Source organism: Antechinus flavipes, chromosome 1 (genome assembly GCF_016432865.1).
Source record: "Antechinus flavipes isolate AdamAnt ecotype Samford, QLD, Australia chromosome 1, AdamAnt_v2, whole genome shotgun sequence".
Lineage (NCBI taxonomy): Eukaryota > Metazoa > Chordata > Mammalia > Dasyuromorphia > Dasyuridae > Antechinus > Antechinus flavipes.
The window spans coordinates 460,447,511-460,460,894 of record NC_067398.1 but is presented as its reverse complement, the minus strand read 5'-3'; the positions used below and the strand labels follow the sequence as shown (position 1 = coordinate 460,460,894).

Below are 13,384 nucleotides of genomic sequence, written 5' to 3'. Positions count from 1 at the left end.
TATGGATGCCACTTTCCATCACAAGTCTATTGGAATTTCCTTGAATATCTCATTGTGCTAACTTTAATCAATATAACTTTTCTTTTATAATCTCTATTTTTTTTGTTTTCTGAATCTAAATAGATTATTCTGAGAAAAGGATCCCTAGGCCTTACCAGACTTTCAATGAGGTCCATGACACAAAAAGAAGAAGGAGGGGAAAAAAGAGGTTAGAACCTCTGCACTATGGGGATTAAAAATAACCTCTATTCTAGTTAAGCATTTAATGAGGATATTCAAGTCTGTGGTCCCCATAAGCTTCAACCTTCTCCCACCACAATCACCTGAGCTGATTACCCAAGAGATGCCATTAGCAACAGTTTCATCATATCAGTGTTCTAATTAGAAGCACAAGGGTATTATTATTCCACAAGCCTTGAAAATCTTAAAGTACTATATACATATTAGCTATTATTATTACTACCTACTACTTTTGCCCTTTTCCTAGCATTATAATTTGCTGCTAATCCTAACATCAGAATCCTCCCCCTACCCTAGATAAAAATCTTTTCTCTATAGCTTTGGCTTTGGAATTATTTGAATTCCACCTCAGACACGTACTAGCTGTCAAAATTATCATAATAATTAATAGTTCTGACAACATGACTCCCTTCACCCAAATGACAGTGAGTTGCTTATACCAATAGATAAAACTCAAACTTCTTAGCCTGGTTTTTAATGTTCTATAACCAGGCCCCGATTTAACTTTCTCTCTTTATCCCATATTATTCCCTTCCTTGTGCCCTACAATCTAGACAAGTTCAATTATTAACTGTTTCCCAATCTTATTCTACTGTCTCTAACCACTCAACATTTCTGTAAATTGCAACCAAAGCCTGATAGCTTTCCTCAACAGAATCAGCATGATTTTGCAGATAGTATAGATTGAAGACTGTATTCACAAAGATCTACGTTTAAATCCTATCTCTGAGAGTTATAAGCTAAAGACTCAGTGAATAGAATTCTGGGCCCAAAATCAGAAAGCTTTTGTTGTTATTGTTATTGTTGTTACTCAGTAACATCCAACTCTTTCTGATCCCATGGACATAGCATGCTAGGTTGCTTTCTCTTCCTCTAACTCTCAAACTCTGTCCAAGCTCATCCTCATTGTTTCTGGGACACTATCTATCTATCCCATCCTCTGTCATGCCCTTTTCCTTCTTTTTCAGTCTTTCTTGACATCGGGTTCTTTTCCAATGAGTCCTATCTTCTTATTATGTGGTCAAAGTTGTTAAGCTTCAGCTTCAATATTTGCCTTTCCAGGGAATGGCTTGAATTAATTTCTTTAAGCATTGACTGATTTGATCTCCTTGCTGACCAAGGGACTCTCAAAAACTTTCTCTAACACCACAATTTGAAAGTGTCCATTCTGCAGCATTCATCTTTCCTTATAGTCTAACTCTCGCTGCTACTGGAAAAACCAAAGCTTTGACTATGTAGACTTGTTGTCTCTGCTTTTTAGCATGGCAACCAGATTTTTCATGGTTTTATTTCCAAGGAGCAAGCATCTTTTAATGTCATGGCTGCAGTTACTGTCTGCAGTGTTTTTGAGTTCAAAAATATAAAATCTGACACTATTTCCATTTCATTGTCTTCTGTTTGCAAGGAAGTGATGGGACCAGTTGCCATGGTCTTAGGTGTTTTTTGGTTTGTTTGTTTGTTTAATGTCAAGCTTCAAGCCAGCTTTTGCATTTCTTTTTTCATCCTCATCAAGTGCATACTAAATTCTTTTTCACTTTCTGCCATCAGAGTAGTAACATATGCATATCTGAGATAGTTATTTCTCCTGGCAACCTTAATTCCAATTTTTGACTCATCCAGTCTGGCATTTTGCATGATGTTCTCTGTATATAAGTTAAGTAAATAAGATGAAATTATCCAGCCTTGTCATACTACTTTTCTAATCTTAAACCAATCAATTGTTCCATGTTGGTTTCTAACTATTGCTTCTTAACCTACATTAAGACAATAAGAAGATATGGTCCTTCCATCCCTTTGAAGGCTTGCCACATTTTGTCAGGAAGACCTAAGTTCAAATATATACTCAGATTCAATTTCCTCATACATAAAATTAGGGCTAGCAATAGATGGCCTCTTGGGTTTGCTAGGTACTTTACAAATATTATCTTATTTGATCTTCTCAATAATCCTGTAAGGGAGGTGATATTATGATCCTCCATTTTATAGTTGGGGAAACTGAGGCCAGCAATGTGATTTTACACAGGATCTATGTTCCTATGATAGCTATATGTTGAAAATATTTATTGAAGGCCCTCTACAATCTGAAACTATTTCACCTTTCCAACCTTATTTCACATTCCTCTCTATCCATACTATTCTCTCTAATTAAACCAGGATGTTAACCTATATCAAGTTGTTTGCTGTCTTGGGGCGAGAGGAAGGAAAAAAATAATTTGGAACTCAAAATCTTATAAAAATGAACGTTGAAAACTATCTTTAAGTGTAATTGGAATAAAATGCTTTTGAAATATTTAAAAATAAATAAATAAGCTAGGATACTTCCCAAGTCTAACCCATATTTTCCCTATCTTTGAAACTTTGCTCATTTTTCTTAGAATATCCTGTCTTTCTCTTTTCACCTGTTGAATTCCTATCTATTCTTTAGTCAAACTCTTTTGAGGAAACCTCTTTTCCTTCTTTCCCCTCTACTCTAGTGAAAGTGATCTTCCTCACACACCCTTCCCCAAAACTTATATCACACTTTTCTTTCACCTCATTAATGCAATTATTTATTGTTTGGGATACATTTGATATTTACATAACAGACCATTGGCTTCATAAGAGTAAATTTCATCTAAACTTTAAATCATAAGCTCTCAAATTTGAAGGGTCACTATGATCCTTTTCTACAACCCATTCATTAAGCCCCAGAGTTTCCTTTAAAAAAAAAATGGGCAAGTCACTTAATCTTGTTTGCCTCCGTTTTCTTATCTATAAAATTATAGGAAATGGCAGATCATTTCAGTATTTCTTCCCAAATGAAGTCACAAAGAGTCAGACACAACTGAAATGATTGAATAGTAACAACAAAAACAGCAACAGAAAAGACCCAAAGAAATTAAATAATTTGCCCCAAATCACATTGCTAATGAGTAACAGAACCAGAATTTGAACTCAGTCCTTCAGATTACAAATTCATAATGTATCACCAGCCTGAAAATGCTTAATATAGTGTTCTTCTGTGAATGTATTAGTGAAGTACTCAATGTCCTTAATGGAAGATTTTAAGTACAAATTTACTGAATTGCCTTCCTGTTGGATAAAATATCCCAAATAAATTAAAATTAAAAAGCAAATACAAAAATTCCAAGATATTTTCACTTAGAATTTTTTTTCATATTTCTAATCAGAGATATCCTGAAGGTAGCCAAATTGAATGAAACTTCCTAATTTTTTCTTAAAGAATAAAGAATAACCATCTCTTATAAAAGTATAAAAGTATAGATATCTCACTGCCAAGATAATAAAAATAGGATTGTTTCATTATAAGTTTACGTCCCCCAAACATACACACACAAGCACAAATCACATAAATATTTACTCTGTGCATCCACTGCAGAAGAAGACTCACTAACAGAAGAACTATGCAGATGAACAAAGAAATGGAGAATCGAGTCCACAAAGATCTCTCATATTTATAGATGTAGAGTAAGATATAGATATAGATGTAGAGTAAGAACCAATCTCATTTCTATGGGGCTAGGAAGGCATTAGCACTTAGATTGGGTCTGAACCACACCAACAAATATTTAGCTGTGGGCCATTCCTCTCCTAGTTCCCAAGGAGTGCAAGCCTTTAAGTTCACAGGACATATGATGAATTATTTGTCATGTGAAGCTGTCAGGGTCAGCAATCAGCAGCATTCATTATGCCCACCTTGCACATTTTTTTACCCTGAAGACCATCATGGGAGGAAAAGGGGAAATCAATCATCTTTGAGATCTCTTTTGCTTATGTATAAAGCAAACTAGGTATGAGAAAACTGGATGGGGAATTAAATATGGCTCTGTAGTACTGAATTATCTAAAGGAAGTTTTAGTTTATGACCTATACTTTCCTATGGACAAATAGCAAAGTTTTGAATGGTTGTGTATCTTTTACAAGGAGAAAACCCAATACTATTCTTGTGCAGCAAGATATCACTATGAATATATAATAAATCTCACAATGCATCCATTCATTTGGTTAGCATCCTTGTCAGAAATTTGAAGTAACTTAGTGGATAATTGCAAAGAGGCTCAATTATAAGAAACATTATTTCTTCTAAGAGATAACTTGGCAGCTTTGTGCTCTATTTGAGTTTAACCCAGGAAATATAAGATCTAAAAAGTAAAAAAAGATCTCTGCTGGCTCCTGAACGAATGTTTATATGTAACTTTTCCCTTTCCTAGAATGTATAAGGAATAGGATATTTTAAATTATCAGCTTTTCTTTTTTAGAAAACTTACACTAAATTATTTAGTTTCAATCTTTTTTTTAGTCATTTCCCCTATCCATTCCCCATAAGGCCTACCAATTATCCTCTCAAAGAATGACTTATCAAAAACTAAAAATATAATGAATATATGATTAGTGGAAATGAAGGTAGAATTAGAAGCACTTGTCCAGATGAAATGAAGAAAAAAAGTAGGAATGTGAAAAGTAAAACAGTAACTAAGAGCATACAATTTGCTCTAGTAACATGACATAGTATTTTTCATTATGGTTAGGGCTTATTATAAAATACCTTGCTGAACTACTTCCAGGAAGAGTAAGCAGTAAATTGTTGTAATTCTCCCATTGTTCACCTCCAGGCAATCATAGTGCTCCAAGATAGGTCTTGGAAGGGAAGAACCAGCAAGGAGACAAGATGAGAGGACAAACAGGAGGAAGGATAAGAAAGTACACGGATAGTAATCATAAATGTGAATGTGAATGGAATAATTCTCCCATAAAATGGAAGCAGATAACAGAGAACAAAAATCAGAATCCTATAATATATTTTTTGTAATAAACACTCTTGAAGCAGAGAGGAACATACAAAGTAAAGGCAAGAGGCTGAAGCAGAATCTTTTATGCTTCAACTACAGTGAAAAAAAAAGCAGGGCTTGCAATGCTTATTTCAAAATAAAAGCAAAAGTAGACTTAATTATAAGAGATAAGAAAGGAAACTACATCTTGCTAAAAGACACCATGAACAATGAAGCAATATCATTACCAAACATATGCATCAAGTGGTATGGCAGTTCTTAAAGGAGAAGTTAGTTAGAGGAAGAAATAGACAGCAAAACTATACTAGTAGAGGAACTCAACTGTCTCTCAAACTCAATAAATCCAGTCAAAAAATGAACAAGAAATTAAGGAAGTAAACAGAATATTAGAAAATTTACATATTACATATTAAGAGGAAACTGAATGGGGACAGAAGGGAATATACTTTTTCTCAGCAGCACATAGCATTTACACAAAAGTAGACCATGTAATAGGACATAAAAACCTCAAAGGCAAAGACAAAAAAATTCAATGTATTCTTTTTGGGTGACCCAATCTAAGAGCTGGTTTTATGAAGAAAAACAATAATAAGACAGATAAACCATTGGCTAATTTGATCTTTAAAAAGAAAGAAGAAATCAAATATCTCGTATCAAAAATGCAAAGGATTGAAATCACCACCAATGAAGAAGAAATCAAAGTAATCATTAGGAAATATTTGCCCAATTGTATGTCATTAAGTCTGGCAATCTAGACAAAGTTAATGAATATTTATGGAAATATAAATTATCTAGATTAGCAGATCAAAAAATCAATAACTTACATTATGCCTCCCAAAAGTTGAACAAGCCATTAATGAACTAATGAGTGAATTCTACCAAACAATTAAAGAATAATTAATTCTAATACTATGTAAACTATTTGAAAAAAACAGGCAAAGAAGGAGTTCTATCAAACTCCTTTTATGAAATGAATATGGTGTTGATACCTAAACCAGAACTAAAAAAAAGAAAATTATAGATCAATTTCCCTAATGAATATTGATGCAAAAATTTCAAACAAAATGTTAGCAAGGATTATTTGCTATGACCAGGTAGAATTTATATCAGAAATTCAGGGTTGGTTCAATATTAGGAAAACTCTCAACATGATTTACTATATCAATAACAAAACCAACAAAAATCATGTGATCATCTCAATAGATGTAAAGCTTTTGGCAAAATACAATATCCAATCCTAGAAAGCATTGGAATTAAGGGAGCATTCCTTAAAATAATAAGTATCTATCTAAAATCATCTGCCAGCATTATTTGTATTGGGAATAAGCTAAAAGCCTTCTCAATAAGATCAGGTGAAGTGAGGATACTCATTATTACCACTATAATTAAATATAGTACTAGAGATGTTAACTATGAACAACAAGAGAAGAAAAAGAGATTGAAGGAAGCAGAATAGGCAATGAGGAAGCAAAACTATCACTGTTTTCAAATGATATATTTATGGTATATTTAGAGAACTCTAGAGTATCAGCTTAAAATTACTTGAAATAATTAAAAACTTTAGCAAAGTTGCAGGATATAAGATAATTCCACATAAATCCTTAGCATTTCTTATATGACCTATAAAGCCCAGCATCAAAAGAAAGAAAGAGAAATTTAACTTAAAATAATTGCAAAATAAAATACTTTGGAATCAACCTGCCAAGACAAACCAAGAAACTATATAAATACAATTACACAATAGTCTTCATACAAAGAAAGTCAGATCAAAACAAGTGAGAAAATATCAATTGCTAATCAATAGGAAGAATCAATATAATGAAAACAGCAATTCTGCCCAAACTTACTCAGCAAACTACCAAAAATTGGCTCATAGAACTAGAAAAATAAGAATAAATTCATCTGGAAGAACAAAAGGTCAAAAACAACAAAGGAATTAATGAAAAGAAAAACAAAGAAAAGTGGTCTAGCAATATCAAATCTCAAACTATATTATAAAACAGTAATCATCAAAACTTTACTGGCTAAGAAATAAAGTAATGAATCAATAGAATAGAGTTGGTACACAAGAGACAATAATCATAGTAATCTAGTGTTTGATAAACCCAAATACCCCAGCTTTGGAGATAAGAATTCACTATTTGACAAAAACTGTAGAGAAAACTGGAAAACAATAGGATACAGACTAGGTATGAAGCAACATTCATACCATGTATCAAGATAAAGTGAAAATGGGTGCATGATTTATACATAAAGGATGACAATATAATCAAATTGTAAGAGCAAAGAATTGTTTACTTGTCAGATCTATGGAGAGGAGAAGAATTTGTGATCCAAAAAGAAATAGAAAGTGTTACAAATGCAAAATAGATAATTTTGATTATATTAAATTAAAAGGCTTTTATTAAAAAAATGAAAACAAGATTAAAAGAAAAAAAGCAGAAAATTGGAAAACAATTTTTAGAGCAGTGCTTTTGACAAAGGCCTCATTTATTAAATATATAAAGAACTGAGTCAAATTTGTAAGAATATAGGTTTATGCTCCAATTAATAAATGGTCAAAGAATATAAAGAGATGCTCTAAATCACTTTTGATTAAATAAGTGCAAATTAGAATAACTCTGAAATACCACTTCACACCTATCAGATTGGTTAATATGACAGAAAAGGAAAGTGATAAATCTCGGAGAGAATGTGGAAAAATTGGGACATTAATGCACCTTTGTTGGAATTGTGAATTGATCCAACCATTGAGGAGAACAATTTGGAACTAGGACTAAAGAATAACCAAATTGTGCATACTCTTTGACCCAGTAATACAACTACTAGGTTTGTATCCCAAAGAGATCATAAAAAAGGACGAAATTCCTATAGAAATATTTGTAGCAGCTCTTTCTGTGGTAGCAAAATATTGGAAATTGAGGGATGTTTATCTATTGGAAAATAGCTGGCTGAATGAGCTCTGTTATATGATTATAAGGGTATTGATTGTGCATTAAGAAATATTGAACAGATTTCAGAAAAACCTGAAAAGACTTTTTTGAACTGCTGCAAAATGACATGAGCAGAACCAAAAAAAAAAAAAACAATGTACACAATATCAGCAATTTTGTGTGATGATCAACTGTGAATGATTTGGCTCTTCTCAGCAACACAATGATCCAAGACAAGTACAAAGGGCTTACAAAGGAAAATGCTATCCATTTCCAAATAAAGAACTTATATACTTTGAATATGGACTAAAACATATTTTTTCACTTCCTTTACTCTCTTGGTTTTTTTTTTTCCTTTTGTTTTGTTTCTTCTTTCACAATTCTGATTAAGATGAAAATAAGTTTTACATGATAGCATATTGTGAGCTTTACAAAACTGCCTACCATCTTTGAAAGAGAGGAGAGTAGGGAGAAAAATTTACAACTTAAAATCTTGTAAAAATGAATGATTAAAAAATATATATGCATCTAAGGAAAAAAATACTATTAAGGCAATAAAACAAAGCACCTTGTTATTATATGAATGCTATTGTGCTATAGACAAGACAAGAGATAGTTTCCCTGGATGCTTCTTTCCCTATAGTATAATCTCTTCAACTCTAGAATCCCTTACTCAGTGACTCTTTTTTTGTAATTAGTCTTTAATATTTTAATGAGAATCAGAACACTTAGTTTGGAATTTAATCTGCTCAGAGGAAACAGTTACACAATTTTGTGATTGTAATAAATAACTCATAATTATTGGGAGTAGAGGAGAATAACTAAGGGAAATCCAAGCCTAAATCTAATTTGTGATTGAGTTCTTATTAATGGAGATCATTAATCTTATTAATCATAATTAATAATCATCTTATTAATGGAGATTCACCTAAGTAATTGGCATTCAGATAGGTTATTGACTTTGTACACATTATGTGTGTGTATAATAGGTTTGTGTACTTGAGGGATTCATGATAAGTTTATGGAATTTAAAGTTAGAAAAATAGTGATCATTTAGACCAACCCTCTCATTTTATATTCATTGAAACTGAGACTTAGAGCAAGAGACTTTTCCAAGATCATACAGGTATTAATTCAAACACATACAGGGGCACTATTTGACTTCATATCTGTTAAATATCTGTTAAAATACAGGTTATGTATATATAACAATCTTAATTCAAGCTAATTGACAGTTAGAGAACATAAATGTACAGCTGAGCTGCAGTTGAAATCAATTAGAATTAGTGGTTGAAGTGAGTATTGGACAAGAAGTTTAAGTGACATAGGGAGGACCCAGAACAGACATTTAGAAAGAAAATTCCAATTCTGGAAGCAGTGAGACATATGCTAACTTTTTTAAGGAAGTTATGAAAACTCCCTTGAATATCTTAAAGACAAGGTTAACCCTTTGTTTTAAGGGCATGTATTAAGGGAAGTACTATCAAGAGTTAAAAGAGACTTATTAGGAGACTTCTTGAGAGTCTTTTAAAAATATGAACAAAACATATTAGGAAAAAGTATTCTATGGAATTGTAGTAAAAACAAAACAAAACAAAACAAAACAAAGAAAAAACCTATGTGCTATAGACAAGATAGTTTTCCTGCCACCCAGGTTTTGGCACATAAAGAGAAAAGATATGTAAATGTCCATTCTGGGGACATTTTAAATAAATTGATATTTTGATGTTATTTTGTCTTTTACCAAAACCAATAAAAATGGGGTGGGGAGTTTTTTCAGGCTAAAACCTCCTACAGACTTTGAATATCTCTTAAATTTCACCACTCATTTATTTATTCATTGACTTTATTGATTTTAGTCATGTATTAAGAATATTTATTTTCCCATTTTATAATAAATTTCAAACATGAATATTTTTATTTCTGTATATTCTTTTTTAAGTTTTCAATTTTATGTGTACTTTTCATTTCCATCTATATATTTATATTGGACTGTTATATTTTCAGTTGACTTCATAGGTGGACTTGACACACACTCCTACCATCAGTCCCCCCAGGATCATGTTGAATTAAAGCCTGTTAAACCTGTAAGTAAGGTTGTGATGAGCTGAAAATTTTTAATCCTTCTAACTTGACCAGAACTAACCTGAACTAGAATGAATTTGGAAAAATTGCTACTAATTTTTATATTAACTCATAATCACTGATATTAAAGAAAGAGATTTCACATATAACATGTATTATTTTTTCAAAGGATAGATTATCATTTCACTATCTGAATCATTTATTTAACTACAAGAAGAATAAAGACCTGGTAGTGATTAGTCTTCTGACAGAAATACTTAGAATCATAGATTTAAAGGAGAAGAGATCTAAGAGGTCACCTAGTGCAACATTCCCATTTTATAGATGTGAAAACCAGAAGAGAGGGAGTGAGTTGTCCAAGATCACATGAGCAGTAGGTGGGACAGACAGGATTTTTCACCTTACCTTCTCTGACTCTGTCCACTCTACTATACCTCTACCAATCTCTACAGAGTGACTCAGTTACTATTTTCCAAGTAATAGGGGTAGTGACAAAGAAGGAAAGGGAAGGGAAGGGAAAGGAAAAGAAGAGAAGGAAAAGGAAGGAAAGAGAAGGGAAGGGAAGGGAAGAAAAAAGAAGGGAAGAGAAGGGTGACATGGGAAGGGAAGGGATGGCATAGAAAGGGATGGGAACAAAAGGGATGACAAGGGAAGGGAAGGGAAAGGCTAGAAAAGGAAAGGTTGACAAGGGAAGAATAGTGATGGAAAGGGAACAGATAGTATGTTACAGGAAGGGATGGGAAGAAAAGAGAAGGGAAAGGGAGGGAAGGGATGGCATGGGAAAGGAGGGGATGGTATGGGAAGGAATGGGAAGGGAAGGGATAGGAAGGGAAGAGATGGAAAAAATCAGGGGAAAGGAAGGGGAAAGAAGAAGGAAGTGGGAGAGAAGGAGGGAAGAAGGTAAGTGAATAGGTAGGTAAGTAAACTGGTCTTGGAGTAGACTTTTTAAGATAACACATCAAAAACCCAGGTTAAAAATAGGTAGCAAAACTTTGCTAGGGAAGTTGGCTCAAGATGAATGAGAGATTTTCAAGAATGAAAGTCTGAAGACATAAATGCAGATGATACCAATGAAGAAGAAAAGATGGAGTTGTCTAAAGAGACCATTTTAGTGGCTCAGGGAACTCATTAACCAATGCATATTTTAAAAAGACATTTATAGAATACGGAAGCAAGACTAGATGACTGAGGATGAATTGTATGAATATAAAAGTGATCTTATAAGAATAATGTGAGAAATGACAGAGCCACAAATGAAATGAGGCTTGCAATGAATACTAATGAAAATATTAAACACATAAGTGACCTTTGAAAGCTATGCTGGGGGCAAGAAGAAGCTCCAAGAAGAGAGAGGGACACTATATGGGGTGGGTGGTTGAGGTGAAGATGAAATAATGACAAGATGATGACAAGACGACAGAAAACAGAAAATAATTCTCATTTTGTTTCTTTTATTTTCTCTGCCAAGGAGAATGACATTCATATGTGGAAGTATGTAACAAAAATTATTGAAAAGGAATTGAAACTCTAGTATGTGGGATGATGAATAAGATGATGGATTTGGTATTAGAAGAAATCCTAGGTTTGAGTTCTGGCTTTGCTATTTGCAAATTGTGTAACTATGTAAATTATAGAAATTGGTTTCTTTATCTATAAAGGGTTCACTTTTACAATGTTTAAATTCTCTGTCATCTTACATCTATGATCCTATGGACTTAGAATAAGAGTTTGAAGACTTTTTTTATATCATGGACACCTTTGTGAATCTAATGAAATCTATCGACTCCTTCCCAGAATAATGTTTTCAAATACACAAAATGAAATAAACAGGATTACAAGGAAAATTACACTAAAACACCATTACCAAATTAACAAAATTAAGCACTTTAGATTAAGAACTTCTGCCTTAGAAATAATGTGATCTACACAAACTTTATAGGAACATTAAGGGACTTGCCTGACATTATGCTGGTAGTTAGTTGCAGAGTCAGGATTGGAATCCATATCTACCAATGTCATATCTTTTCCACCTATCCCATAGTTTTATCTACTTCTAAATTTATGACCCTATGATCCTGCAGTACAGAAAACATTTAGCTATTTTCAATGAGTATAAATGACTTCAGTGGCTCAAATGAACATATATATTCTTCTTAGACTGTTGCAGCAATTTTGCCTATGGGCACCAATATCCTAATTAATTGAAATTCCTTTAATTTTAACTTAAATTTGGGATCCAGATGGGATTCTTGTCTATTTTCCTCATCATTTGGCAACACAAGTCATAAAAGAGGGATTCTGTGATAAATCACCACAAAAATGCAGGTCATCCCATATTTAAAGCTTACATATATGAAGCAAATTTTTTCAAGGATTTTGGGAGTCACAAATGATTTTCATGGTTAGACTAAAGGACACAGCTTCTGGTTTTCTCTCTGACTTCTTGGGACAAAAGTATTTCCTATGGCTTTCCTAAATACTACGCCAGGCATTGATCCACTCCCCTCATTAAACATAATATAAAAGCCCATTTTGTAGGCTGACAGCAGGAAAATGGTTTACAAGCATTTCCCTCATATGTAGAAAAAGTCCCATCTCTGGCATATGTTGGTGATGCTCCATCAGTTTCCCTGCTTCACAGGAATTCTAAGATAATAATTGTTGAGAAGTCAAGGTGTTGTCTGTTGGGTCTGTTCCCAGAACTGTTTGAAATTTCTGGCTTCCTTCCAGGGTCAATAGAAAGACCAAGTAAGGGCTATTTCTTTTCTAGTCCACCTATCTACTTGGTCCTTCCTGTCTAAGGTTACCTTCCTTCCTTTTTGTAAGTATTTCATACCTACTGATTTATTTATATATTATCTCCTTACTTCGCAAGCAATCTCCATTAAAGCAGGTATTCTTTTTGTGATTTTGCACTTTTTTGTGTGCCCAGTACTTGGCACCAGCCCTTTAGGTGGAACAGTAGAGCAAGAGGAAGAATTATTTCCTGAGTTCACATCTGACTTCAGAGGAAAAATTGACTATAAGTGAACAAATAACAAAAAGCACTTAGCACAGTGCTGAAGGCCTGACAAATAGTAAACAGTGATACATGCTCACTGGAGGCAGCTAGCTGACTCTGTGATAGAATACCATGACTGGAGTAGGAAAATCTGTTGTTCTTAGCTTGTGACTCTGGGCAAGTTTGCCTCAGTTTCCTTATATGTAAAATAAGCTGTAGAAGAAAATGGAAAACCACTCCAGTATCTTTGCCAAGAAAACCCCAAAAGGTATCAGGGAGATGTGGAAATGACTAAACAATTAATGCTTATCCACTGATTGATTTATTGATTGAAT

General features: G+C 33.2%; 1 protein-coding gene across 1 annotated transcript in view; it reads left to right on the top strand.

The window, feature by feature from the left end:
- The window catches only part of NKAIN3 (sodium/potassium transporting ATPase interacting 3), an 810,186-nt gene extending 797,108 nt beyond the window's left edge, over positions 1–13,078 (top strand). Inside the window, exons 6-7 of the mRNA XM_051973659.1 lie at positions 9,971–10,054; positions 12,981–13,078. Coding sequence (XP_051829619.1) covers positions 9,971–10,054; positions 12,981–13,078 — 182 coding nt within the window. The remainder of the gene's footprint in view (positions 1–9,970; positions 10,055–12,980) is intronic.
- The last annotated feature ends 306 nt before the right edge of the window (positions 13,079–13,384 follow it).